Raw genomic sequence first — 25,715 nt, 5'->3', positions numbered from 1 at the left:
GAATTTTTTCAAATTACTCACATGTTAGACATATTACTATAGGCAGTCACAAGGTACTTCAAAGCTAAGCATATTCTCTATTTGCAGAAATAAAGCAAATCCTTAATCCTTCAGAGAATTAATCCTCCTAATCCTCTGAAAAACTTAAAACTGTGACTTTATGGCTTAGGCTGTCAAAAGAGGCTTTTCTTTCCACTAAAACATGAAATAATAACAGTAATAATAATAAAAGCTAAACTATGTTCGAGTTACCCCAATTTTAGAAAATGAAACTTAGAAAATTATTTCAAATTTTTACCTTTCAAATTTCCTTAACATACTAAGAGCGTGATTTGTGTTTTGAATCTTCTCAAACGTAACATCCATGAACTTCTGCAACTCGCTCTAAAGTAGAAGAATTAATATCTGATTATGGACGATAAACTAACATAGGGAATTTTGTTTAGTAACAAATGAAAAGAACTTCCCATTCCCTACAAATGTCTATAACCAGGAACGAAATATAACAGAAAATTTATAGAATTTTAAAGAAAAATAAATGCCCAGAGTCAGAAACAGAGACCTGAGAGGCAGAGTGGTCACAGAATTGGTAACATTGCAGGCCACATGCACCATGGACTTAAGAATAAACCTCGGCACCTTACCACAATGTGGGGAGAGAAATCTGGGGTCCTAAACCCTTAACAGATCCTACAAAAAGCCAGATCTATGAGGTGCTCTCCAGTGCTTAGTCGGGAATTAAATGTTCAAAAGTTCAGAAAACCACAGTGAGACTTGCCACTTTCCCAGAGCCATGAATAGGAAGAAGTCAACATAGAAAAGGATCCCCATACTTCCTCCACCAAGTGCTGGCTAGTGAATATTTTCAGCTTTCTGAAACATAAATCTCTTTCACATCTATTCACTCTGCCACAGTGACGTCAATGTAGCCACAGGAAATGCCTAAAAAAGCAGGCAGGGCAAGAGTTGGCACTCGAGGCAGTTTGTTGCCAATGCCCGAGAGCAGCTACCCTCCCACCTGTGCCACATGAAGATAAGGGACTCACGCTCATGTGTCACGTGACATTAAAGGGATCCCTAAGCAACTTACACAGAAACCAGTCTGAGAAGGTAACACCACTAGAACCTTAGCAGAAATAGGCAAAACCACTCCACAGGAACACTTCCAAAACCCAAGGCCTCAGGACTCCCACAGAAAAAAGTAAATAACTGCTAAAGAAGACAAGCTCAAAAGCTTTTGTGAAAACCACATTGAAAAAAAAAAAAAAAATGATCTTTAAGAGAGAAGCAGCTGAATGCACAGAGAATTGGTGCCAAGTCCTAGAGATGATGGAACAATCTGAAAGGACCATAAAATCGGGTGTTTAAAATTATTTAGGAGGAAAAAAAAAGAAAAGAACAAGCCATAAAAAGAACAGGATAAAAGAAAATAAGAACTCTTTGATTTTTAAAAATATAAGTTATACGTAGAAAATTGTTATATTCAACATAAAACATATACAAATGATAAATACTTGAAAATAAAATTAATGAACTGCAAGACAGTTCTAAAATAAATCCCCCAAAATGCTACAGAAAAATAAAAAAGAGAAAATGTCAAAAAAGAGGCATAATAGAAACAGAAGTTAGAAAAAGAAGGCACAGCTATTGGATCATAAACAAACAACATACATCTATTGGATGTTCTGGAAGAAGGGCCTAAAATATTTCAAATGATGACTGAGAATTTTCTATAATAAAAAAAATGACAAATCTCAAGTGGAGAAGGTCCACCAAACTCGAGCTTTTTTAAATCATACTTAAAACACAGAGAAGTCAAAATATTAAGAGAAAAATAATATTTACAGCAATTAGGGTGAAGCAAATTACTCATAAAGAAATAAATTTTTATAGAAATTACCTCATTGAGAACAAGAGATGCCAAAAGTCAATGAAACATGATTTCCTAGGTACTAAAGAAAAATAACTTAGAAAGTAAAATTATACGTAAAGTCACACTAACATTAAAGATCAAAGGCAATCTTGTAGATTTTGGGGGCAAAGACCAGAAGAGGTTGCCATTAATAAATTCTGGGTTAGGCAACCACTAAAGAATATATTTCTTTAACAATTATAATGAACTCACAGAAGAGAAGAGAAGGAAGGCCAGATGTAACAGCAAGCAAATAAATTTGCAAGCATGTTGGAAATCTATATAACTATTAGCAATAACAGCAAGACATTTGGAAAGTTTAAGAGCAAGGTAAAACTAGAATGCAACACAACAATAGCACAGAAATAAGAGGTGGATAGAAATATCAAGTAATTTTAAACACTGTTTAAAATACACAGAAACCACTAAAAATACACATAGAATATCATCGCCTTCAACCAATGGAAACGGACTAAAGGGAACAATAAAAATTTAACCAACAATTAAACTGAGGATATAGCTCAGTTGGTAGAGTGCTTGCCTAAAATGCACAAGGCCCTGGGTTCAATCCTCAGCACCACCAAAAAATAAATAAAAATAAAATAACCAAGAAACTCACATCTAATAGGCAGGGAGTCTCAGTTATAAAATATCCATGTGATCCAACCAGATACATTTTTAAGGTGATATGCTCAAAATATATAATTAAGAAACATGGAGAGGGATTCGAGATGGCGGACTAGAGGGTGGCTGCGTTTCGTGTTGCTCCAGGACTCAGGACTCAAGAAGAGGAGATATTGAGAGCCTTGGGACCAACTCAAAGCAGCCGGGCGAGAGTCTCCCACTGGGCAGGCGTCCCAGACGGGGCAGGAGTCCTGGACGGGGCGGTAGCCCCGAAAGCAGGGATCTTTGCAAAGTAGAACGGCCGGCGAGGCGCCCCTCCTCCCGCCGGAGCAGTGACCGCAGACAGCTGGGAGCATTGAAGAGGGGGCTGTTCACCACAGCGCTTAGACTCGGCGCAACCCACCCGCGCTCTGGGAGGCTGCCCAAAGGAGAAGGTGCTTGGTGAGCTGTTTGGACTGAACGTGACCACCCCTGAACACAGGGGGCTGCCCAGAGGAGAAGGAGAAATACGGGCTCGGCACGTCGCTTGGAATTGGAACAGCTGCGCCAGGGCTCTGGGCGGCTATCCGGTGGAACAGCGTGGTGAGTGGTTTGGTCCCAGAGCATCCGCTCCTGAACATAGGGGGGTTGTCTGGAGAAGGAGGAGGAGCGCGGCGGGGTGCTTGGGCTCGAAGTGACTGCACCAGGGCTACGGGAGGCAGTCGGGACAAGAAGGTGCACAGTGAGTTCTTGGGACTCGTGACGCACCAGATCTCTGGGTAACAGCCTGGTGGAGAAAGTGGTGTGTGGTGGGTCACTTGGTCTTAGAGCGACGGCACGGAACAACAGGTGGCTGCCGGAGGAAAAGGCGTGTGGCGGGTCACCGGGACTCGGAGCGATTGTAAGGGGCTCCAGGTGGCTGCTCAGAGGAGGGGCCGCATAGCCAGGCGCAAAGTGCAGAGCAGGGTCCTAGACGGCTTCTTGGTGGAAGGGCCCCACAGACAAACTGAGGGGCGGAGCGAAGGCTCCAGGACTGCAGGCAGCTTCTCTGAGGAGAGGCAGCCGAAGGAGATTCGTTTGTGAAGGGTGAGGCTTCCAGGCCCAGGAGGTAGGTCCGGGTCCCTGGGATCATTGCAGAAGAAGGCTGCCCAGCCCAGGCGGTAGTTGTGAATTGAACGGAACCTCTGGGAGGAAAACCAACCAGCGAGACCTCCCCACCGGGTGACTCCTCCCTGTTGGGTGAGGTTCTCCCAAAAGGACCGTAAAATCAGAGACACAGGCCCAAACTGGTCTTGCATCAGCCCACAACCTACTTCCCTTCTGGATGACCATTCATCAGAAAGTGAAGGTACCTCTGCCCACTAGCAGGGAATATACCCCACCAGAAGGCCACCACCCCTAGGGAGTCAGCTCCCTTGTGGAGCACTGCATTATCAACTTCCTCCAAGATTTCAGGCTACTGAAGACTAAGAGGGGATATAATAGAAATCTTCAGGGATATTATAAGACAATAGAGGAAATCTGCAAATTCACAGCGGTCAACTGATACCTGAACAATATGAGAAAACAAGGAAAGAAAATGCTGCAAACAAATCTAGATGTTACATCAATGAAACCCAACGACAGCATGGCAGAAGAAATGACAGAAAGGGAGTTCAGAATGTACATAATTAAAATGCTCAGGGAAGCAAATGACGAGATGCAAGAGCAAATGCAGGCACTGAATGATCGCACCAATCGACAGTTAAAAGAGCAAATACAGGAAGCAAAAGATCACTTCAATAAAGAGTTAGAGATATTGAAAAAAAACCAAACAGAAATCCTTGAAATGAAGGAAACAATAAACCAAATTAAGAACTCCATAGAAAGCATATATATATAACCAATAGAATAGAACACCTGGAAGACAGAACATCAGACATTGAAGATAAAATATTTAACCTTGAAAACAAAGTTGAACAAACAGAGAAGATGGTAAGAAATCATGAACAGAATCTCCAAGAACTATGGGATATCATGAAGAGACCAAATTTGAGAATTATTGGAATTGAGGAAGGCTTAGAGAAACAGACCAAAGGAATGAACAATCTATTCAATGAAATACTATCAGAAAATTTCCCAAATCTGAAGAATGAAATGGAAGATCAAGTACAAGAGGCTTATAGGACTCCAAATATACAAAATTACAACAGACCCACACCAAGGCACATTATAATGAAAATGCCCAACATACAAAATAAAGACAGAATTTTAAAGGCCGCAAGAGAGAGGAATCAAATTACATTCAGGGGGAAACCAATACGGATATCAGCAGATTTTTCAATCCAGACCCTAAAAGCTAGAAGGGCCTGGAACAACATTTTTCAAGCCCTGAAAGAAAATGGATGCCAACCAAGAATCTTATACCCAGCAAAACTTACCTTCAAATTTGATGATGAAATAAAATCCTTCCATGATAAACAAAAGCTAAAAGAATTTACAAAAAGAAAGCCAGCATTACAGAACATTCTCAGCAAAATATTCCATGAGGAAGAGATGAAAAACAAAGAAACAAATCAGCAATGGGAGGAACCATCCTAAAGGAATTGTCAAATAAGGGAAGAACCAAGTCGTCTCAAAATAAATAAATAAATAAATAAATAAAATGAACCAAATGACCGGGAATACTAATCATATCTCAATAATAACCCTGAATATTAATGGCCTGAACTCATCAATCAAAAGACATAGACTGGCAGATTGGATCAAAAAGAAAGATCCAAGAATATGTTGCCTGCAAGAGACTCACCTCGTAGAAAGAGATACACATAGACTAAAGGTGAAAGGATGGGGGAAAACATATCATGCACATGGACTCAGCAAAAAAGCTGGGGTATCCATCCTCATTTCAGATAAGGTGGACTTCAAGTCAAAACTAGTCAAAAGGGATAAAGAAGGACATTACATACTGCTTAAGGGAACCATAAATCAGCAAGACATAAGAATCATAAACATCTATGCCCCAAACAGTGGCTCATCCATGTATGTCAAACAAATCCTTCTCAATTTCAGAAACCAAATAGACCATAACACAATAATACTAGGTGATTTTAACACGCCTCTCTCACCACTGGACAGATCTTCCAAACAAAAATTGAACAAAGAAACCATAGATCTCAATAACACAATCAATAATTTAGACTTAACGGACATTTATAGAATATACCATCCAACCAAGAGCGAATACACTTTCTTCTCAGCAGCACATGGATCCTTCTCTAAAATAGACCATATATTATGCCACAAAGCTAATGTAAGCAAATACAAGAAGATAGAGACACTACCTTGTATTCTATCAGATCAGAATGAAGTTAGAAATAAATGAAAGAGTAAAAAACAGAAGCTACTCCAACACCTGGAGATTAAACAATATGCTATTACATGATGAATGGATAACAGAAGATATTAGGAAGGAAATTTAAAAATTCTTAGAGGTAAATGAGAACAAAGAAACATCATATCAAAATCTTTGGGACACTATGAAAGCAGTACTTAGAGGAAAATTTATTTCATGGAGCGCATTCAATAAAAGAAGTAAAAATCAACAAATAAACAACCTAACACTTCAGCTCAAAGCCCTAGAAAAAGAAGAACAGACCAACACCAAAAGTAGTAGAAGACAGGAAATAGTTAAACTCAGAGCTGAAATCAACGAAATTGAAACAAAAGAAACTATACAAAAAATTGACAAAATAAATAGTTGGTTCTTTGAAAAAATAAACAAAATTGATAAACCCTTAGCCACTCTAACAAAGAGAAGACGAGAGAAAACCCAAATCACCAAAATTCGGAATGAACAAGGAAATATCACAACAGACACGATTGAAATAAAAAACATAATTAGAAGCTATTTTGAAAATCTATATTCTAACCAAATAGAAAATTTCGAAGACATCAACAGGTTTCTAGAGACATATGAATTGCCTAAATTGAACGAGGAGGACATACAAAATTTAAATAGAACAATTTCAAGTAATGAAGTAGAAGAGGTCATCAAAAGCCTACCAACAAAGAAAAGTCCAGGACCAGATGGGTTCTCAGCCGAGTTCTACAAAATCTTTAAAGAAGAGCTCATTCCAATACTTCTCAAAGTATTCCATGAAATAGAAGAGGAGGGTACCCTCCCAAACTCATTCTATGAAACCAATATTACCCTGATACCCAAGCCAGACAGAGATAAATCGAGGAAAGAAAATTTCAGACCGATATCATTAATGAACATTGACGCAAAAATTCTCAATAAAATTTTAGCAAATCACATACAAAAATATATTAAAAAGATAGTGCACCACGATCAAGTGGGTTTTATCCCAGGGATGCAAGGTTGGTTCAACATCCGGAAATCAATAAATGTAATTCACCATATCAATAGACTTAAAGTCAAGAACCACATGATTATTTCAATAGATGCAGAAAAAGCATTTGATAAAATACAACACCCCTTCATGCTCAAAACACTAGAAAAAATAGGGATAGTGGGAACATTCCTTAACATTGTAAAGGCCATCTATGCTAAGCCCATGGCTAATATCATTCTAAACGGTGAAAAACTGAAAGCATTCCCCCTAAAAACTGGAACAAGACAGGGATGCCCTCTTTCACCACTCCTATTCAATATCGTTCTTGAGACTCTAGCCAGAGCAATTAGACAGACCAAGGAAATTAAAGGAATACGAATAGGAAAAGAAGAACTCAAACTATCCCTATTTGCGGATGATATGATTATATACTTAGAGGAACCAGGAAATTCCACCAGAAAACTGTTAGAACTCATAAGTGAATTCAGTAAAGTGGCAGGTTACAAGATCAATGCTCATAAATCCAATGCATTTTTATACATAAGTGAGGAATCCTCAGAAAGAGAAATTATGAAAACTACCCCATTCACCATAGCATCGAAAAAAATAAAATACTTGGGAATCAATCTCACAAAAGAGGTAAAAGACCTCTACAATGAGAACTACAGAACACTAAAGAAAGGAATTAAAGAAAACCTTAGAAGATGGAAAGATCTCCCATGTTCTTGGATAGGCCGAATTAATATTGTCAAAATGGCCATACTACCAAAACTGCTATACAGATTCAATGCAATCCCAATTAAAATCCCAATGACGTACCTTACAGAAATAGAGCAAGCAATCATGAAATTCATCTGGAAGAATAAGAAACCCAGAATAGCTAAAGCAATCCTTCGCAGGAAAAATGAAGCAGGGGGTATCGCAATACCTGAACTTCAACTTTATTACAAAGCAATAGTAACAAAGACGGCATGGTACTGGTACCAAAATAGACAGGTAGATCAATGGTACAGAATAGAGGACACGGACACAAACCCAAATAAATACAACTTTCTAATACTAGACAAAGGGGCCAAAAATATGCAATGGAGAAAAGATAGCCTCTTCAACAAATGGTGCTGGGAGAATTGGAAATCCATATGCAACAGAATGAAACTAAACCCATATCTCTCACCCTGCACAAAACTCAACTCAAAATGGATTAAGGACCTTGGAATCAGACCAGAGACTCTGCAGATTATAGAAGAAAAAGTAGGTCCCGATCTTCAACATGTCGGCCTAGGACCAGACTTCCTCAACAGGACTCCCATAGCACAAGAAATAAAAGCAAGAATCAATAACTGGGATAGATTCAAACTAAAAAGCTTTCTCTCAGCAAAGGAAACTATCAGTAATGTGAAGAAAGAGCCTACAGAGTGGGAGAATATCTTTGCCAATCATACTTCAGATAGAGCACTAATCTCCAGAATCTATAAAGAACTCAAAAAACTCTACACCAAGAATGCAAATAATCCAATCGACAAATGGGCTAAGGAAATGAACAGACACTTCACAGAAGATGTACAAGCAATCAATAAACATATGAAAAAATGTTCAACATCTCTAGTAATAAGAGAAATGCAAATCAAAACCACCCTAAGATTCCATCTCACCCCAATTAGAATGGCGATTATCAAAAATACAAGCAACAGGTGTGGGCGAGGATGTGGGGAGAAAGGTACGCTCATATATTGCTGGTGGGGCTGCAAATTAGTGCAGCCACTCTGGAAAGCAGTGTGGAGATTCCTTAGAAAACTTGGAATGGACCCTCCATTTGACCCAGCTATCCCACTCCTTGGCCTAAACCCAAAGGATCTAAAATCAGCATACTACAGAGATACAGCCACATCAATGTTCATAGCTGCTCAATTCACAATAGCCAGACTATGGAACCAACCTAGATGCCCTTCAATTGACGAGTGGATAAAGAAACTGTGGTATATATACACAATGGAATATTACTCAGCCATAAAGAATGACAAAATTATGGCATTTGCAGGCAAATGGATGAAATTGAAGAATATCATGCTAAGTGAGATAAGCCAATCTCAAAAAGACAAGGGACGAATGATATTGCTAATAAGTGGAGGATGACACATAATGGGGGGGAGGGAAGGTCAGTGTTAGGGTTAGAGTTAGGGTTAGGGAGGGGGGCAAGTATGGAGGAAGAAAGTACTGTATAGAGGGTAAAGAGGGGTGGGAGGGGTGGGGGGAAGGGGAAAAAATAACAGAATGAATCAAACAACATTACTGTACGTGGATTTATGATTACACAAATGGTATGCCTTTGCGCCATGTACAAACAGAGAGGCAACATGTATCCCATTTGTTTACAATAAAATTAAAAAAAACATTAAAATATACTGAAGGCAAAAAATAAAAAATAAAAAAAAATAAAGTATCATCCAGAACAGTTTTACTAAAAAAAAAAAAAAAAAAAAAAAAGAAACATGGGAAATTAAAGAATAGAAAAATATCAAAGGCAAATACTAACAGAAAGTTGGAGTAGCAATATAAATAAAACACAAATTAGATTATAGGACAAAGAGCATCACTGGAGATAAAGATGACCATTACTGTTAATGGGAACAACTGACTAGCAGATACACCAAGTTCAAGCCTATCAGCATCCAACCAACAAACCAAAATATGTAAAACAATCTGTGACTTAGTAGTCACGTGGCTCAAGCAGATCAGAAACTTTTTAGTATACAGTACATCTATCAGAATGGCCAAAGTCCAGAACACTGAACACGCCAAATGCTGGTGAGAATTTAGAGCGTCAGGAAGCCTATCATCATTCATTGCTGGTGAAAATGCAAAATGGTGCAGACGCATTAAAGGATGGTTTGGAAGATTCTTATAAAACTAAAAAAAACTCTTATTGTATGACCCAATAATTATGCTCCTTGGTATTTACTGAGAGGAGTCAAAAACATATCCACACAGAAACATTCACACATGTTTATTGCAGCTTTACTCACAGTTGCCAAAACTTGGAGGCAATCAACATCTTCCAACAAGTGAATAGTTAAATCAGGTGCAGTACATCACAACTGAGTAGGGGAATATTACTCAGCCCTTACAAATAACTACCCATGAAAACGCATGAAGGAAACATAAATGCATGTTACAAATGAAAGAAGAAACTCTGAAAAGGCCAACCTGCTTCCAGCTAAACTCCAGAAAAGGCAAAACCATGAAGACAGTAAGAAGGTCAATGTCTGCCAAAAGTTAGGACGTTAAAAAGACTGTGCTTGTCAGGGTAAGGAGGGATGATTAAGTGGAATGCAGAGAGTTTTTAGGGCAGTGCCAATACTTTGCATTTTTCTATAATAGTGGATACATGTCCGTATGTTTGTCCAAACTAACAGAATGTACATCATCTACAGTGAATCCAATGTGGATGATGGACTTTGGATGATAATGATGTGTCACACAGGGTCATTAATTGTAGGAAGTGTATCCATCTGTTGAGGAATGTCATGCATTGGGGCAGGGGTGGGAACAGGGATATATGGCAAACTTCTGGGCCTGCTTCTCAATTTTTCTAAGCACCTAAAATCACTCTTTTTAAAGTTCTTTTTAAAGATACTTAATATGAGTATAAAATATTTTAATAACACAATTAAAAGCTTGATATAATACAAATATAAAGAACCCAGATCCAAACAGGAACACTACCTATCTCAGTACACAGAGAACATTGCAAATCTTAACTATGAACTAACATCTCAGAGGACACCCCAGAAAACACCAAAAAACTAATACAATATACTCCACATTCTCACATTCAACTGCAAAAATTTAGGTCAATAATAAAATGAGAGTGCAAAAATTTAGGTCAATAATAAAATGAGAGTCCAGCCGGGAGTGTGGCTCTGTGGTAGAGCTCTTGCCCAGCATGTGTGAGGCTCAGGGTTCTTTCCCAAGAACTTCAAAAAATGATCCTATAGTATGTACAATAAGAAAAATGAGAAAATACACTCCATTTATGTATGATCTATCAAAATGTATAAATGCATTCTACTGTCATGTACAACTAATTAGAACAAATAAAAATTAATAAAATCTTTTAAATAAAATAAGAGTTAATAAACAATAATAAGAAAACTAAATTACACTTTTAAGTAATTTATGAGTTTATTCCTATTCCATTTACTGGGAAAACAAACACCTTCCTAGCATCCAGCATAGACTTTTCTGAGGCATTTCCTAACCTTAGCCAAGCAGAAGTATGAGACTATTTTCCCCCAGGCTGCACGCCCTGTCTTATTTGGTACAGCAACAATCAGATCCCTATGCATGTTTTGTACGCCTGTCCTCCTTATGAGTTTCTGTAGGACTTGGTCTATGTTTTTAGCTTTGAATGCTCACTTTCTGACACAGTATCAGAATATTGTTATTTTATAACTAGTCATTTTAGCCTTTATTTGCAACCCCCCCCCCTTTGGAATGCAACATTCATTCCTTTGTTCTAACTTAATATGTATTCACATTTCAATCATATCATTGCTTCCTGTCTGATTGTAAGTTTGGAAGGCAAATCTACCCACAGCATAGATGCCTAATACATCATTGCTATAGAGTAAATGCTTATTTCTTTGCAATAAATCTTTTATTAACAAATAAATGATTTGTTAATGATTCCTGCCCTCCAGCTGCTTACATTAGCTACATCCACACAGAAGATACTGAAGTACCTCCCATGTGATCAGAAACCTCAGAAGAAACACTTGAGGAAAGGACAAGGGGACGCTGACCATGCAGCATGGAATCAGGATCTACACCTATCTATCAGCTTTCAACAAAAAGAAATCAGGACCTCTGGTCCTTACATCTGAATCAGTCCCCAAAACATATTATTGCTCAAATTATTTTAGGCACTCTATCTCCCCATCTAATGAAATATATCATAGAGCTCAGTGATGGTCAGAATTTGAATTTTAGAGCCAGCTTTCCTGAGTTTGACCCCAACTCTGTGGCTTGTTACCTTTGGGCAGGACGCTTGACCTCACCACGCCCCACTTCCCTCTTCTGCAAAATGACAGTAACACAGCAGCCACTTTCTAGGGTTATTATGATTATCAATTTACAAACATGAAGTGCTCAGGACAGCTCCAGGCACACAGTCAGCTGGCTTTGTGACGATTCCTCCCACCTGGAACTCGTCCCTCCCAAGATGCTCACAGTCCTTTTTCCCTTGACATGTACAAATATAGGAGGTAGTGAGAATTCCAGAAAGGAACTAATAGAGTGGTCATTTTCCTTTTATATTCAGAAAGATATCTGTAACCTTGCACCTCAATGAGATACAAAGAAGTGTTCATATTAATTATGGCAGACCCTACAGGTTATCTCAGCCTCCCTGATAACAAACATCACCAACAACCCCTGTGAGTCCTTCCCTTCTGTATTTACCACTGGATCCTGCAGTTGGCAGATTCCAGGCTATGCACTGTGCTGGAACTAGCCAGTCCAGACCCTTCCCCAGGAATCCGGAGTTTATGACATGTCCTCTGAAGCTGATGATGGCCGCGCTGCTCACAAGGGCTGGAGGTCAGGGTGGCTGATCCACGGTGAACAGTCGGTAGGTGGGGAATGGGACCTCAAGACTAAGCAGGGTCCTGCCGCCATCCTTTCTAAGGTTTCCAAAGCCAGCTGCAGCCCTGCCTTTGGGACATGACTGAGGTCTGCTTAGGCTTCCTCTGAGCATAATCATTGCTATAAAGTAACAAACAAATGGAAACAAATGTCTCCCCCCCAACAGCGTTTCAAAGGAAGATGAAAGTTAACTTTCTAAGAACTAGGCTGGAAGACAAGCAGAAGTCTGTGATTACAGATCATTATCCAAAGCCATATTTATGACCCTTTAATCTACAAAATAGAGCCCTCAATTATTTATCTGAAATCACCAAATGCAGTCCGAGTTTGCTATCGGTCACCTCTATGATGAAGATGCCTCTCCCTTCTGAATGGCTAATGACTAGCAGCTTTACAGAGAGAGGGAAAAACAAACATGCCACCATCACCAGGAATTTATTATACAACCTACATGAAGGTCATTAGTCTGCCTGCAAAACTCTTCATAATCCTGTGCAAAATCCATTTTCCGCTGGTCTAAGAAATCATATTCCTTTTTCTTTATGGTTGCAACAATGTCCTGGAATATTATGAAAGAAATAAGACAACATTTTAATATTCTTGCATTATTTAACTATGACCCTTAAGTGCAGAATCTATACGATCATTCCTGGGGGAAGAGGGGACTTTAAAAGAAGACTATTTCTGTAATTACCCACTTTGCTTAGCGCTTATTATTTTATAGGCAGTATAATTTTCCAAAGAAATCATTTGGAAAGCATTTTCATGAGGTTTTACACATGTTTGAAGAAAAAATATAAATTAAAAAACATTTGAAAATTGGGAGAGGTATTTTCTCTAAAAGTTACTTGTTAATCACATCTGAACAACAAAAAAAAAGTTCAGAGTAGAATTGACTAAAATATGGTTTGTTGAAAAACTTAAATCATCTCAGAATATAAATAAGGTTTTAAACACAACACAAACAATATATGAATAAATTGGATTCTAATGTCGACCGAGGAGATAACTACTTTCCAGGCTTCAAGTGTCTTAAATAAAAACTCAAACCACAACCTACCACTTAAAAACTCTCTAGAATTAATTGCTTCCTGCTGCCCTGCAAGGCTACAGTCTGTGACTGTGAAAGTACAAATTAAGCAATTCATCTCCTTGAAAATACTATCATCAGAGGTTTTGTTTGCTCTGAATAATGAGCTATAATGCTCTGTGATCACTCTTAACCAGGTACTAAGCCATTCTCAAACCCAGGTGCCCACACTATTGACAGAGGCATATAATTTTTATGAAGAATATAGGGCCTCCTTGCACAATCTCATCTTCAAAGTCATTTCCATTTAACCATCAGTTCAAATCTCTCGATAGACAAAGGTATATAAACTGCATAACTTCTTGAATTAAGTTTACAAGTTAAAACAACCTACTTTTTCATGCTGTGTAACTCCAAAATCAGCTACTTTTAGAAATTTTGTGTCAGAAAAAAGTATGAAAAAGCTACATTACAACATCTTAGAGTAGTGATTTTAAGGATTTGGGGACCAGAGAAAATTCTGCTCTCTATAATTAGATCTAATGATTGCTTATTTAAGAATATTAAGTTAAATAAGTGAAATTATTAATGTGACTTTTAAATTAATCAAAATCAATCTATTTAATAATTTGCTTGGCAGGTTTTATTGCACATCCAACATGTGCCAGTAAACTCTGAAGATACAGGAATGGAAGGAGCAGATAAATGTCCCTACCCTCATGTAGTCACACACTCGGTGGAGACAGGGAGTTGGAATATATAGAGACCACAATTAAGCAAAGGCGATCAGTTCTGACCATGTAAAAATGGGTAATGTAACATAAAGTAATTGAAATGAAACAGAGGTCAAGCTAAACTTCATTGAAAGGGTCATTTAAGTCAAGACCCAGAGGCCAAAGAGGAAACAAACATGAGATGATCCAGAGGCATAAATTTCCAGAAAAAATAATTAAAAGGCTCTGCAAGGCCCGCAGGGACTGACCTTGGCAACCCCGTGTCTGAAATGATGCAAGGAGAAGAGAAGCTGGGGAAGAGGGCAGAGGGGTGGGCAGGGTCTCACCAGCCACGCAAAGAGCGTGAGATTCCCCTAATGCCGTTTTGGCTTCTGACATTGGCTCTGATTCATGAAACTCTCACTTCACGCTTTCATGAACCCTCTACATTTTATCTCACGACCGTCTGGTTTAGCCATTTTAATCAGTATTTCACTTTCAATTTTCAAAGCACTTGTGAAGTATTTTTATCAGGTTAAAAGAAGCTTCTTATCTGCCTTTAGATGTACAGTTCAACTTCTTGTTCAAAAATAAAGCTTTTAAATATATTGCAAAGTTATTTTTTCACCAAAATAGAAAATAATTTATAAGATTCCAGACTGAAAATATAAATGAGCCTATTTTCTTTGCCTTGAAAAATCATCACTTTCAAAGCAAAGCGTATATCCACCTTGCAGGTGGCACAAAGCACAATTTAAATGTTCCCGGCTCTATAAAAGTCTTTTCTCTTTCTCTCAGAAAACCTGATGTACGCAGGAAATGAAAAAGATTCTTTATATTATCCTAAACTGTTAGAGTACAAAAATTATGTGTGGCAGTAAATTTTATGATCCTTTTCAAATTCAAATAGGAAAAATAATAATTTAAGTTCGAGTGTCACCATCCCCAAATGAGGAAAAATTGACTAGACCCACATTAAGAACTCAAAACACATTCTGTTTGTAAACTGTCTTTTAAGCATCTTCAAAACACTATCTGGTCACTAGGCCTACTTTCAAAACTGAGATTCGGCATACAAATACCCTCACAGAATGAAGAAGAGAAAGTTGAAAATAATTAGGAATATTAGCGCTACAATGAAATCTGACTCTTTATATTTTTTAAATGGATTCAAATAGAATGCTTAAATGCACAGACAATTGGATGTCACTCAGAACTTGGTGTCAACTGGTGCCTGACACATAGTATACTCTTTATTAAATGTTTCTTGCCTCAGCAAATGATATAATATATTTAAACAGTTTCATTGTACTACTAATAAAAAAGCTTTTCCCTAATGGTGATTAATTTTATATTATCCAAAAGTGATTCATATAACATACCTGAAAAGAGCATATTTACACCATATGCAATACTCATAATTTCTTCATTATTAAAGGGTCATGAGATTATATTTTATATTATAGATTGATGATTTGAATCATTTCAAATACCATTATTTGCATGAAATATTAAAGTTTAGTTACACATCTAGCAATTAGAGAAATGCAAATCAAAACTACTCTAAGATGGCATCTCATTCCAATAAGAATGACAAATATCAAGAACACAAGCAACAATAAATGTTGGTGAGGATGTGGGGAAAATGTACACTCATACATTGCTGGTGGGACTGCAAATTGGTGCAACCATTATGGAAAGCAGTATGGAGATTCCTCAGAATCTTGGAATGGAACCACCATTTGACCCAGTTATCCCACTCCTCAGTTTATACCCAAAGGACTTAAAATCAGCATACTACAGTAATGTAGCCACATCAATGTTTATAGCAGCTCAATTCTCCATAGCGAAAATATAGAACCAACCTAGATGTACTTCAATAGATGAATGGATAAAGAAAATAAATGGAATATTACTCAATTTTAAAGAGGAATGAAATTCTAGCATTTGCTGGTAAATGGATGGAATTACAGAATATCATGCTAAGTAAATTAAGACAAATCAAAAAAAAAAAAAAACAAACAAAGACCGGATGTTTTCTCTGATATGTGGATGCTGGTTCACAATAGGGGATGGGGAGATAGGGAAGAATAGAATTACTTTATATAAAGTAGAGGGGAGTGAAGGAAGGGAAAGGGGTGTGGGGGAAGGAAGGATTGTAGAGTGAAACAGACATTATTACATGTACATATATGACTGCATGACTAAGGTGATCCTACAATATGTACAATCAGAAAAATGAGAGATTACACTCCATTTATGTATGATCTATAAAATGTATAAATGCATTCTACTGTCATGTGCAACAAATTAGAACAAATAAAATAATTTTTAAAATAAAGTTTAGTTACAGACAATGGCAGTAAAATATAGTTTTAAAGTATAATACCTGGTATTTAGTGACCATGTCTTCCAGCCCTTCAATTTTAGAGTCTTGCAGGACTGCGTATGTTTTAAAGGTTGTAAAGATGTCCATTATCTTGTCAAGGCGTCGATGGAAAGTTTCAAATTTTCCAAAAATATACATCTCACTAAATTCAAATTGTTTTTCACTTGGTTTTTCTTTAAGCTTTTGCTTTGTCTTGTGAAAACAGTGCTGATATTCCTTAAAATCAAAAGTCTAGTATAAGCAAGGGAACATGGCAGAGTGGGCTGGGGTGTAGCTCAGTGGTGGAGCACCTATCCAACATGCACAAGGCCCTGGGTTCCTTACCCAGCATGAAAGAAAGAGAAAGAAAGGAAGGAAGGGAGGGAGGGAGGGAGAGAGGGAAGGAGGGAAAGAAAACATAGGATATTAATTTTATTTTCTTAAGTGCAAGTGACAGCAAATTTAGGAAGAAAATGTCCATCTTTTCACAGTTTCATGCCTTTGTGCTTATTTATCTGTCATCCTGGAATATCATCTTTTCCCATCTTCCAATCCAGCAAACTCATAATTATTCATGGTGGAACTCAAAGGCGTGACTTCCCACCCTGGCCCCAGCATTTTGGTAAACAGCATTAACGACTGATGCTTAAGGAAAACCAGATCATCTTATCCATCCTGTATCTCCAGAACCTAGTGTGGTATCAGGACATAGTAGGACCCCAATAAGGACAGGATGAAACAGTTTTCTGGGAAGATTTATTAACACTCAATTTTTTAACAGTAAAAAATTACTGTTCTTTTAAGCAACCAATAATATAAATGCTAAATAATTGAAGATGATCTCAGAAAAAATTAACAAAGTTAATAAAGTGCATCTAAAGATATTACTGAGCTAGCCATTACCTGCTTCAGTTTAATTGCAGATGATATTTTTTCCATAACAACATCCTGTGGCTGGTTCCAGATGGAAGTGGTACCATTATTGGTAATATAGGCTTTACATGCAGATATCATCTGATTTGTCACCTGGAATTTTCCAATAAAATAGCTGTGGATTACAATCTAAGGAAAGGGTCCTCAACTCTTCTACCTCTCAGAACTCACAATCTGTGAACTTCATCTTTAGATTTCTTTTCTCCCATCACAATTATGATAATCTCTGACCATTTAATGCTGACAAAATCATCTGTGAAATCACAGAGTTGGAAGCACTGTGGAAAATCAACAATCGCAGCATCTGGTTCATGCAGGATGAAGGTCTTAAACAACCAAAGGATTCACGCCCCCCTCTAACGTCTGACAAGTCTCCCTGATCCCCTGAGGTGGCCTGCTCTAGCATCCACCTCACGGTTTACAAGCACCTGGATATTTCATGCCATCATGACCTGCAGTGAACTGTCAAAAGGAGATCACAGAAAGACCAATCAAGCTAGCCTATGAAGCACTAACATTTTATTCATCCCTCCAAACTTAAAAAAAGAGCCTTTGGAAGCTTCTTGATTTTTTTCTAAATAAAATAAAAGCAAAATGAATGACGGTTATGTATGCACAGGATAATATGATACCCAGGGTTTACAGGGTAGGAGTGAAATTGTAGGCAAAACAATTCAGCCACACACTGATAACTACTCAATTGGGGTGATATGTGGATGGGGGTTCAGTATACAAGCCTCTACCCTTTTGTACTCCTTCAAAACTTCCCTAACAAAAGATTTTTGATAATGGGACAAACAGTAGTTTTGCAATTTTATCTTAAATCAAGTCTTGCAAATAATATGCCTGAAATCTAGATTAATAATTTGATCAGACTTCTGAGTCTCATTTACCTAGAGAATATCATCTGTGACCCCAACACACAGTTTTAAAGTATGAAGAAGCTGGGGAGGATCCCCACTCTCCACCTGAACTACCCACACCAGAGCAGAGGGAAATTCCTCCCAGAGCTCTGAAGGCTGATTGTTCCGTCCCCAGGAAGAATTATACCTCGTGTGGCTAGGGGTTTTGGAACACAGCCTTGAGGAGCCAAAAATCCTTCAATTTTAATGCAACATTTGAAATATTTGCCTTGATATTGAAATAGGCATTTACTTCTTAGAGACTTCCAAGGAGGAAAATAGCAACAGTGCTTACCACAAACACTTATGAGCTAGGACATAAGGTTTAAACATCATTATGTTTTTTGGGCAGAATTGTTATAATTGCTTTATAGATTAGTGGAACATTGCAAGTGGCTTTTATTACCATGATTACTGTTCTAATAACCAAGTGAGCAACTGGCATCAAATGAATGTGGGACTGTAGTATAGAGAATAGGAAACAGGAGACAGCCGGTTAACTGTAGCTTTTCTTAGTTAAAATTTGCCCAGTAGGAATAAAAAGATGGGCTAGGCGACGTAAGGAAAGAAATTTTAAAAAGAATTTTTTGTTTTTATTATATAAATAACAAACTATCACAATAATTATTTTGGAAAATAATTCTTTATTTGCTATGATTTACCTCTCACAAATTTAATTCAATCTCTATTGATAGACTAAGCCTTTTTAAATTGTAAGATAGACATCAGATTGAACTAATTTGGTGATTTTTAATATTCAAAAATGACCATTGGCAAAAAAAAAAAAAAAAATGTGCCCAGGCACTCTGTACTATGCACTTACCTTTATGAACAGAGATGTGATCTTCTCAGAGGTGTTATAGTAATGAGAGATAGTGTAGATCATTTTAATTGCATTTATAAGTGTAGGAATAGCATCAATCATAGATATCTGGAAGACAGCACAAAACTCTTCAGTGAAACAAGGTCAAATCCATCTAAATCCTAATAGTTTAATCATTCCTTCTTCATTTGAATAAAAATTGAGATTTTCATTTAAATTTTTAAATACTACCTCGTTATGTATGACTATAGTATATTTAACAATAATTTTTTTTTATTATTCTAGTCCTTTATAGTATGCCAAGCTTTATTTTAATGCAAGAAACATTAAGGAGGTTATATTACCAGTTGATTTTATAATAAATAAAAGTAGGTCCTTCCTAAAGCAAAAGATGGTTTTTTAAATTCCAGCCAGTAACTGTCCCCACTGTTCTTCAGGGTATAGTCCAGAAGTCAACTGAACTAGTTAACAGAAAATAAATACCAGAGAATGAGATTGATCAAATTGTGTTATGTGTATATACAAATATGGCATGATTCCTACCAGCATGGATGATTATAATGCACCAATAAAAAGCAAATTTTAAAAAACAAAATGAATGTGCAGTAAAAGTTTTCCAGATGTAACATTTCACATGTGTCTTCCTTAGTAGGCATGGGAAGTAGGTAGGTCGACAGATACAGAAGGTAGATGAGATGGACATAGAAATGATAAAGACAGGGAGTGACGCAGCATTTTCTTGAGAATAAAAAGAAGTTTCTAAGACTTTTCCAACAGATTACAGTATTTAAAGTCAACACACAGCACTCTGCTCGGCTAGTGCAGAAGGTCACCAATGGACTACAGGAGTAGAAATCCGTAACTCACAGGATCACTGTTGTACAAAGGGTCACAGCATTTCTCAAGTGTGTACAAATATTTGACATTGTCCTTTGCTTCATTAGCTGCATCAGTGATTCGAACATCCGTCTCCCGCCAAGTCTAAGTACAACACAGGAAACCAATTTTAATGCAATTACTAACAGAGGAATTTCCAATATAAGAGCTACTGAACGTCACCACAAATCCCTTGGGTCAGACTTGCCATTTGTTCTGTGCAAACTGCATAAAACTGAATCCCAGAGGTGAGGGACATTGCTATGCTGAAGAGCAACTTAAAATTTCTGACTAAATGTCAAAAGGCTTCTCTTCCAGGCCCTGTCTTATAAAATCTATTCTCTAGCTAACATAGAGACCCAGGAGGGCAGGCTCTCCCGTTAACCCACACCCCTGCACTGGCCACTGACCCACTTGATACCTCACCCCATGCTTTCTATCTTCTATTCTAACCTGAGCCCCCTTTCCCTATATCCCTATGCCATCAATTAATGTAGCAATTATTTATTAGCTGACAACCATACACCAGGACTATGCTATCAGCTATGAACTTCAAAATGAAAAGAGGTAGGAGGAAATGGTTTGGCATGAGTCAATACATTTGTTGACTTCACAAAAGTCCTACTGATAGTATTTCTGAACTGTATTGCAAGGTTCACCTCTCATATGTCTTTAAGTAATGATACAAGATAAATATAAAGCACATTTACTGAAAGAAATGATTACTTAAATTATTTGCATGGATTGAAACATCTATGCAACTAGCAATTCATACTGGTTATGGCACCAAGGCCCAGTGAGTAAGGAAGCTCTACCATCTTCCCCAGGAATCACCAACTCCTTACATTCATGCTGTGTCATCTCTCCCCCTTGATCAAGAACTAAATCTAGTGATGGGCTTCTGCTAAATGGAAAACAACAAAAGCAATGGAAGTCAGTCCCAAGGTTAGTTTACAGAGACTGTGGTTTCTGTTGGGTCTCACTAGCTCCCTGTTGGCGCAGCCAGAAGCCACGTGGTCAGCCGCCCTATGAGGCGGGTTTACAGGAGGTCCAGGTGGTGAAGAACTGAAGGAAGCCTGTGGCCAACAGCCAGCAAGGTACTGAATCCTCCGCCACCACAGGAGCCACCTGGGCAGCAGATCCTCCTGCCCGCAAGCCCTCAGGTAAACCAACACCAAAGCTGCACCCACGTGAGAGATCCTGAGGCAGAGGCACCCCCAAGCTGCACCCAGACCCCTGATCCAAGACGGTGAGACCAAAACGTTTGTTGTTTTCAGTTGCTAAATTTGGGGCTAATATGTTTTGCATTATAAAACTAATATATCAGGACCAAAGACTAAACATCGATAAGGTAAGGTTTCATTATTACCACCTCTGTAAAGTCTGAATTCATTTTATTTGTGTGTGTGTAATCACATTATTGCTCTATCTTAATTACATGCAATGCTCTCTAATGATACATACAAGTACCCCAACAAATCTCTTTTAATTCAACAGTTATTTTCACAGCATCCAAAATTCTATAAAAGCAGTATGATCCAACCTTAAAAGTTTTTCATAAATATATAATAACGCTTTTCTCTTTCTAATGATTTTGAAATTATGCATAGCAGGTTCTCATTCTCATTTCATAAGGAACAAAGGAATGGCTGCCCACCTTCAGAAGCTTCGACTTGGCAGCAGCGAGCACAGCCAGCATGGCCCTCACATCCGGGCTTTTCAATTGATCCAAAAGGTAGTTAAATTTAGAGAGTCTCCTTTTCCAGTGCTCCAACTCTGCTCGGGGCCCTACGTCATCTGCTTCCTTGCGCAGCTGATTGTTTTCAGCGAGGACCTATAAATGCACAAGAAAACCATGACCCACTGAGTAGGGCTGGAGGGATGGACAGGATACACAAGCTAAAGGATGTGCAAATAAAGAGATGACACCATCTGAATCATGACCTATTTTCATGCATTTACAGGCTTCTGTTGACATCCTCTTACTAATTTAACATGTATCATTATTAGAACTGCAACAAAGCCAGGCCTGGTGGTACAGCCTGTAATCCCAGAGACTCAGGAGGCTGAGGCAGGAGGATCACAAATTCAAGGTCAGCCTCAGAAACTAAGTAAGGTCCTAAGCAAATTAATGAGACCCTGACTCAAAATAAAAAATAAAAATGACTAGGGGTATGGCTCAGTGGTAAAGCGCCCCTGGGTTCAATCCCTGGTACAAAAAAAAAAAAATTGCAACAAAAATTAAGCTGACTTGTTCTAACTGAAAACTACTTAACTACTTGTTTAATGATCCTGAATGAGCTTCTGGGTGGCCCTGGATTCAGAAAATTTCCCTGCCTGCTCATTTACTATATAATCTTGAAGTAATAAAACCTTGGGAAACCCGGCCTTGAGCAGGTAAATTTTAATTATGTATGTAATGTCCACCTTCATTTAGGACTTTTCCCAAAGTATTTTTTCAAGGTCAAGTCTAAAGCTCCCATCTAAAGGACACAATGATTAGAAAACTGTCCTTGCTTCTACATAGATTCTCTCCAAATAAATTGGTGAAGTGCCACCTTCTCGTTATTTAAGTACAGAGACCTCTAGTTTTGCTGCTCAGGAGTCTCACTTTTCTTAACAGGGGACCATAAAGGAGAGAAACACTGGCCCTCTCGCCTCTTTAAGGACAGTGTACGAGACAGTCACAAAGGGAAAACACCAAGGTAGACCCTCTTCCACTGGCAATTCAGTAGTGTGAGATCTGAATCTGGGAATTACCTGCTCCATCTGCTTGATCCACACTTTCACACAACCTTCTATTTTTTCCAAAGTCTCAGGGTTACTAGCTACAGTCAAGTAGTCCATAGGCTCCTTCAGGGATTTCAGTTCAAACACATCACACTTTTGAAGACTCACCTAATTAAAATGAAGATTAAATAACAAGATGATGCCTTTAAATACACACACACAGACACACACACACACACACACACACACGCACACACACCATCTTGTTAGTCATCCCCTAAGCCTAAATCTCAAGGGAATCCTGTTCTGTTCACTCTCCTGCTCCCTCAAGAAAAGATTCCTAAAAGCACAGTGTCTGTATATAATGTCCAGTCTTCCCTACCAATTGAGGACTAGGAAAGATGATCGAGCACGAGGTCAAATGTTGGCTCTGAAATTTAAAAGATGAGCCCAGAGAGAAAGAGAGGGAAGGAGGGAGAGAGGAAGGTCAAACCTCACAAAACCGAGAAATTAATAAGGAACTTGAAAAGTATCACCCAGTTATAAAACCAAAGGGAAAGAGTCAGACAGCTTGAAGGAAATGAAGGCAGGAGGTGGAGGTTGGGAGTCCCTAATCTATCACTTAGTCCTTTCTGTAACTAATGAGAGAAAAGGATTCCCATGCCCTTGCAGGTAGCAAGTTCAATGGCAAACTCAGACTCAATTCAGAGGGCTGGGGGGTAGATTTTGGACTCACAGAGAAGTATTTTTAAACACACCAAATCACCAAATGGACCTGTTTGAAAGGACATTTTTCTTCTGGCAAACATGTACTTGACAACTTGAGCAAATCCCTGAATTAAACTCTCAGGCCCAATCCAGCTTTACCGACAACAGGTTCTGAACATGTAGGAAGGGCTGTGACTTTTGTCATCCTCAAACTCTGTGAGGCTCAGGCCCCTCCCCTGGAATGCCAGACCCCCCTAGGAAGGATGGAGGGAAGGTACCTGCAGGGGAGGCAGCGTTGCAGCCACAAGGGAATACATCACTGCCCACCCTCCTCAAGGCTTCTGTCTCCTTTGTGAGGCTTTGTAGTAAGCCCTGGGTCCTGATTTCTGGTGGTCCCCAGCCCTGCCTCTCAAGTCCCCCTGTGCAAATGCAATGCCCAAGCTGGCCTTCCATGCAAATCCAGGCTCCACATCTGCCCTGTCCACATAGGTAGACTCAGGAGTGGCTCTGTCACCCCAGAAAGGCCTCCTCTCTGGGGGTTTGCCACACTGCTACACTCCAACAGAGCTCCAGCAATCTCACAGAGGTAGCACCCGCCTGCATGCCACTCCAGTGCACCTTTGCTGGCACTGCTCAGCCTGGGAGGCCTGCCAGCACTTCTCCTTGGTCCCAAACACCTTCAGCAGCCAACCCAAAGTCCAGCTACCTCTCCTTCTCAGAGAGAACCCATCCCACTTTTCAATGCCTTTATTATAATATGAAGTGAAACCATGTGAAAGCACTGCTTTTTGGGGTGCAATGCCAACACTTTCATTTGGTCCAATCTGCGCTTGAGTCTGACCTATCACCTAGTTCATTGCAAATACAATTCAGATGTTAGCTGAGTCACCCAGCCCGTCTGGATAAAATCTGCTCAACTCCCCAATCCCACATCCCTCAGTAAGCACTCTCCTCCCAATATTCCTATACGATGGGTGTTCCCTGGAGCGGAAAGAGTGCCACCCTGTTGCCACTGTTACCATAGCAGCATGTCTCCTCCCGAGGGTACCTGGTTTGGGCTCTGTTGTATTCCAGTTATTCCCTCATCTCTCCTCTCTCTCCCACTGACACCTCAATCAGACACACAAAAGGGCACATCTGCTAACTTCTGCCCCCAAATCATCACTAACAGATAAATGCTAAGCCTTGCATTTTCTACACTTGTCCTTAGAGACCCGTTTAGTCACCGGCTAAACTATAGGACCCAACTCACTCTCTCCAGACATATCAATTCCTCTTTCCTTCTTCAACCACTATCCCTACCTGCCACCACCCACAGTACACACGCGTCTGGCCCCAGATGCCTTTAATTCCAGGGCATGCATCGGTGCTACATGTATTTCATGCTTTTGTCTTCACTGTCAAACATCTAAAATGACTGAGTAAAAAACTACATTGCTACCAACATTTTCATGGAACACCCAAATGCCTTAATCATTGCACACGTCAATATTTAAATCTGGGCTGGGGATATAGCTCAGTTGGTAAAGTGCTTGCCTTACAAGTACAGAGCCCTGGGTTCAATCCCCAGCACCAAAAAAAAAAAAAAAATTTAAATCTAGTCACCACCTCATATTGAGGGGACAATAAAATTGCCTACAAATTTTTGCAAGCTTTTCAAGGTGGTGGAATGCAGATCATGGAAGCAAAGCCTCACCCATGTACAGGTTGTGTAGTTGGCCATCTGATCATTTCTAAAAGAACAACTTCTAGTTCTTACCTTCTCCTTCAAACTCTCCTGTGCACCAGACAGGACATTGACAAAGCCATCCAGAGAGCTCAAGAACTCCTGGCGAAGGCTGGCTGCATCCTGAAGACCCTCGAGCTCACCCCAGCCATGGCTGGAAGCCCTGAGGGCAGGAATGAAGATGTCTGAGAGCAAACGCCTCACGCTGTTTAAGAGCCCCCCGTCTGCAGTGTCCAGCATGTTAAAGCTCACCTCCTAGAAAGCAGTTAGGAGAAGCTTTATTGTAAAAATTGTCCTCAACTGCAACATAGCCACCAGGTCACTTCTAAATGTTGCTAATTAATCAAATTCTAGTGAATTTGCCTGATGAGTACCCCAGTTAATAAAGAAGTTATTAACTTGGTACCCCAG

At 39.0% G+C, this 25,715-nt stretch overlaps 1 protein-coding gene across 5 annotated transcripts in view; it reads right to left on the bottom strand.

Annotated features, from left to right (window-relative positions):
- DNAH5 (dynein axonemal heavy chain 5) overlaps positions 1-25,715 on the bottom strand; it is a 301,487-nt gene that overhangs the window by 190,248 nt on the left and 85,524 nt on the right. For all 5 annotated transcript variants that reach the window (XM_079145501.1, XM_079145505.1, XM_079145502.1 and 2 more), the window contains exons 5-13: positions 25,338-25,559; positions 22,901-23,038; positions 21,798-21,974; positions 20,132-20,245; positions 19,265-19,372; positions 17,510-17,632; positions 16,628-16,843; positions 12,947-13,054; positions 299-384 (exon numbers count right to left, since the gene is read on the bottom strand). In XM_079145501.1, coding sequence (XP_079001627.1) covers positions 299-384; positions 12,947-13,054; positions 16,628-16,843; positions 17,510-17,632; positions 19,265-19,372; positions 20,132-20,245; positions 21,798-21,974; positions 22,901-23,038; positions 25,338-25,559 — 1,292 coding nt within the window. The remainder of the gene's footprint in view (positions 1-298; positions 385-12,946; positions 13,055-16,627; positions 16,844-17,509; positions 17,633-19,264; positions 19,373-20,131; positions 20,246-21,797; positions 21,975-22,900; positions 23,039-25,337; positions 25,560-25,715) is intronic.

This window comes from Sciurus vulgaris (genome assembly GCF_902686455.1).
Source record: "Sciurus vulgaris genome assembly, chromosome: 6".
Classification (NCBI taxonomy): Eukaryota; Metazoa; Chordata; class Mammalia; order Rodentia; family Sciuridae; genus Sciurus; species Sciurus vulgaris.
The sequence above is the reverse complement of the archived record's forward strand: the minus strand, read 5'-3'. Positions and strand labels throughout refer to the sequence as shown.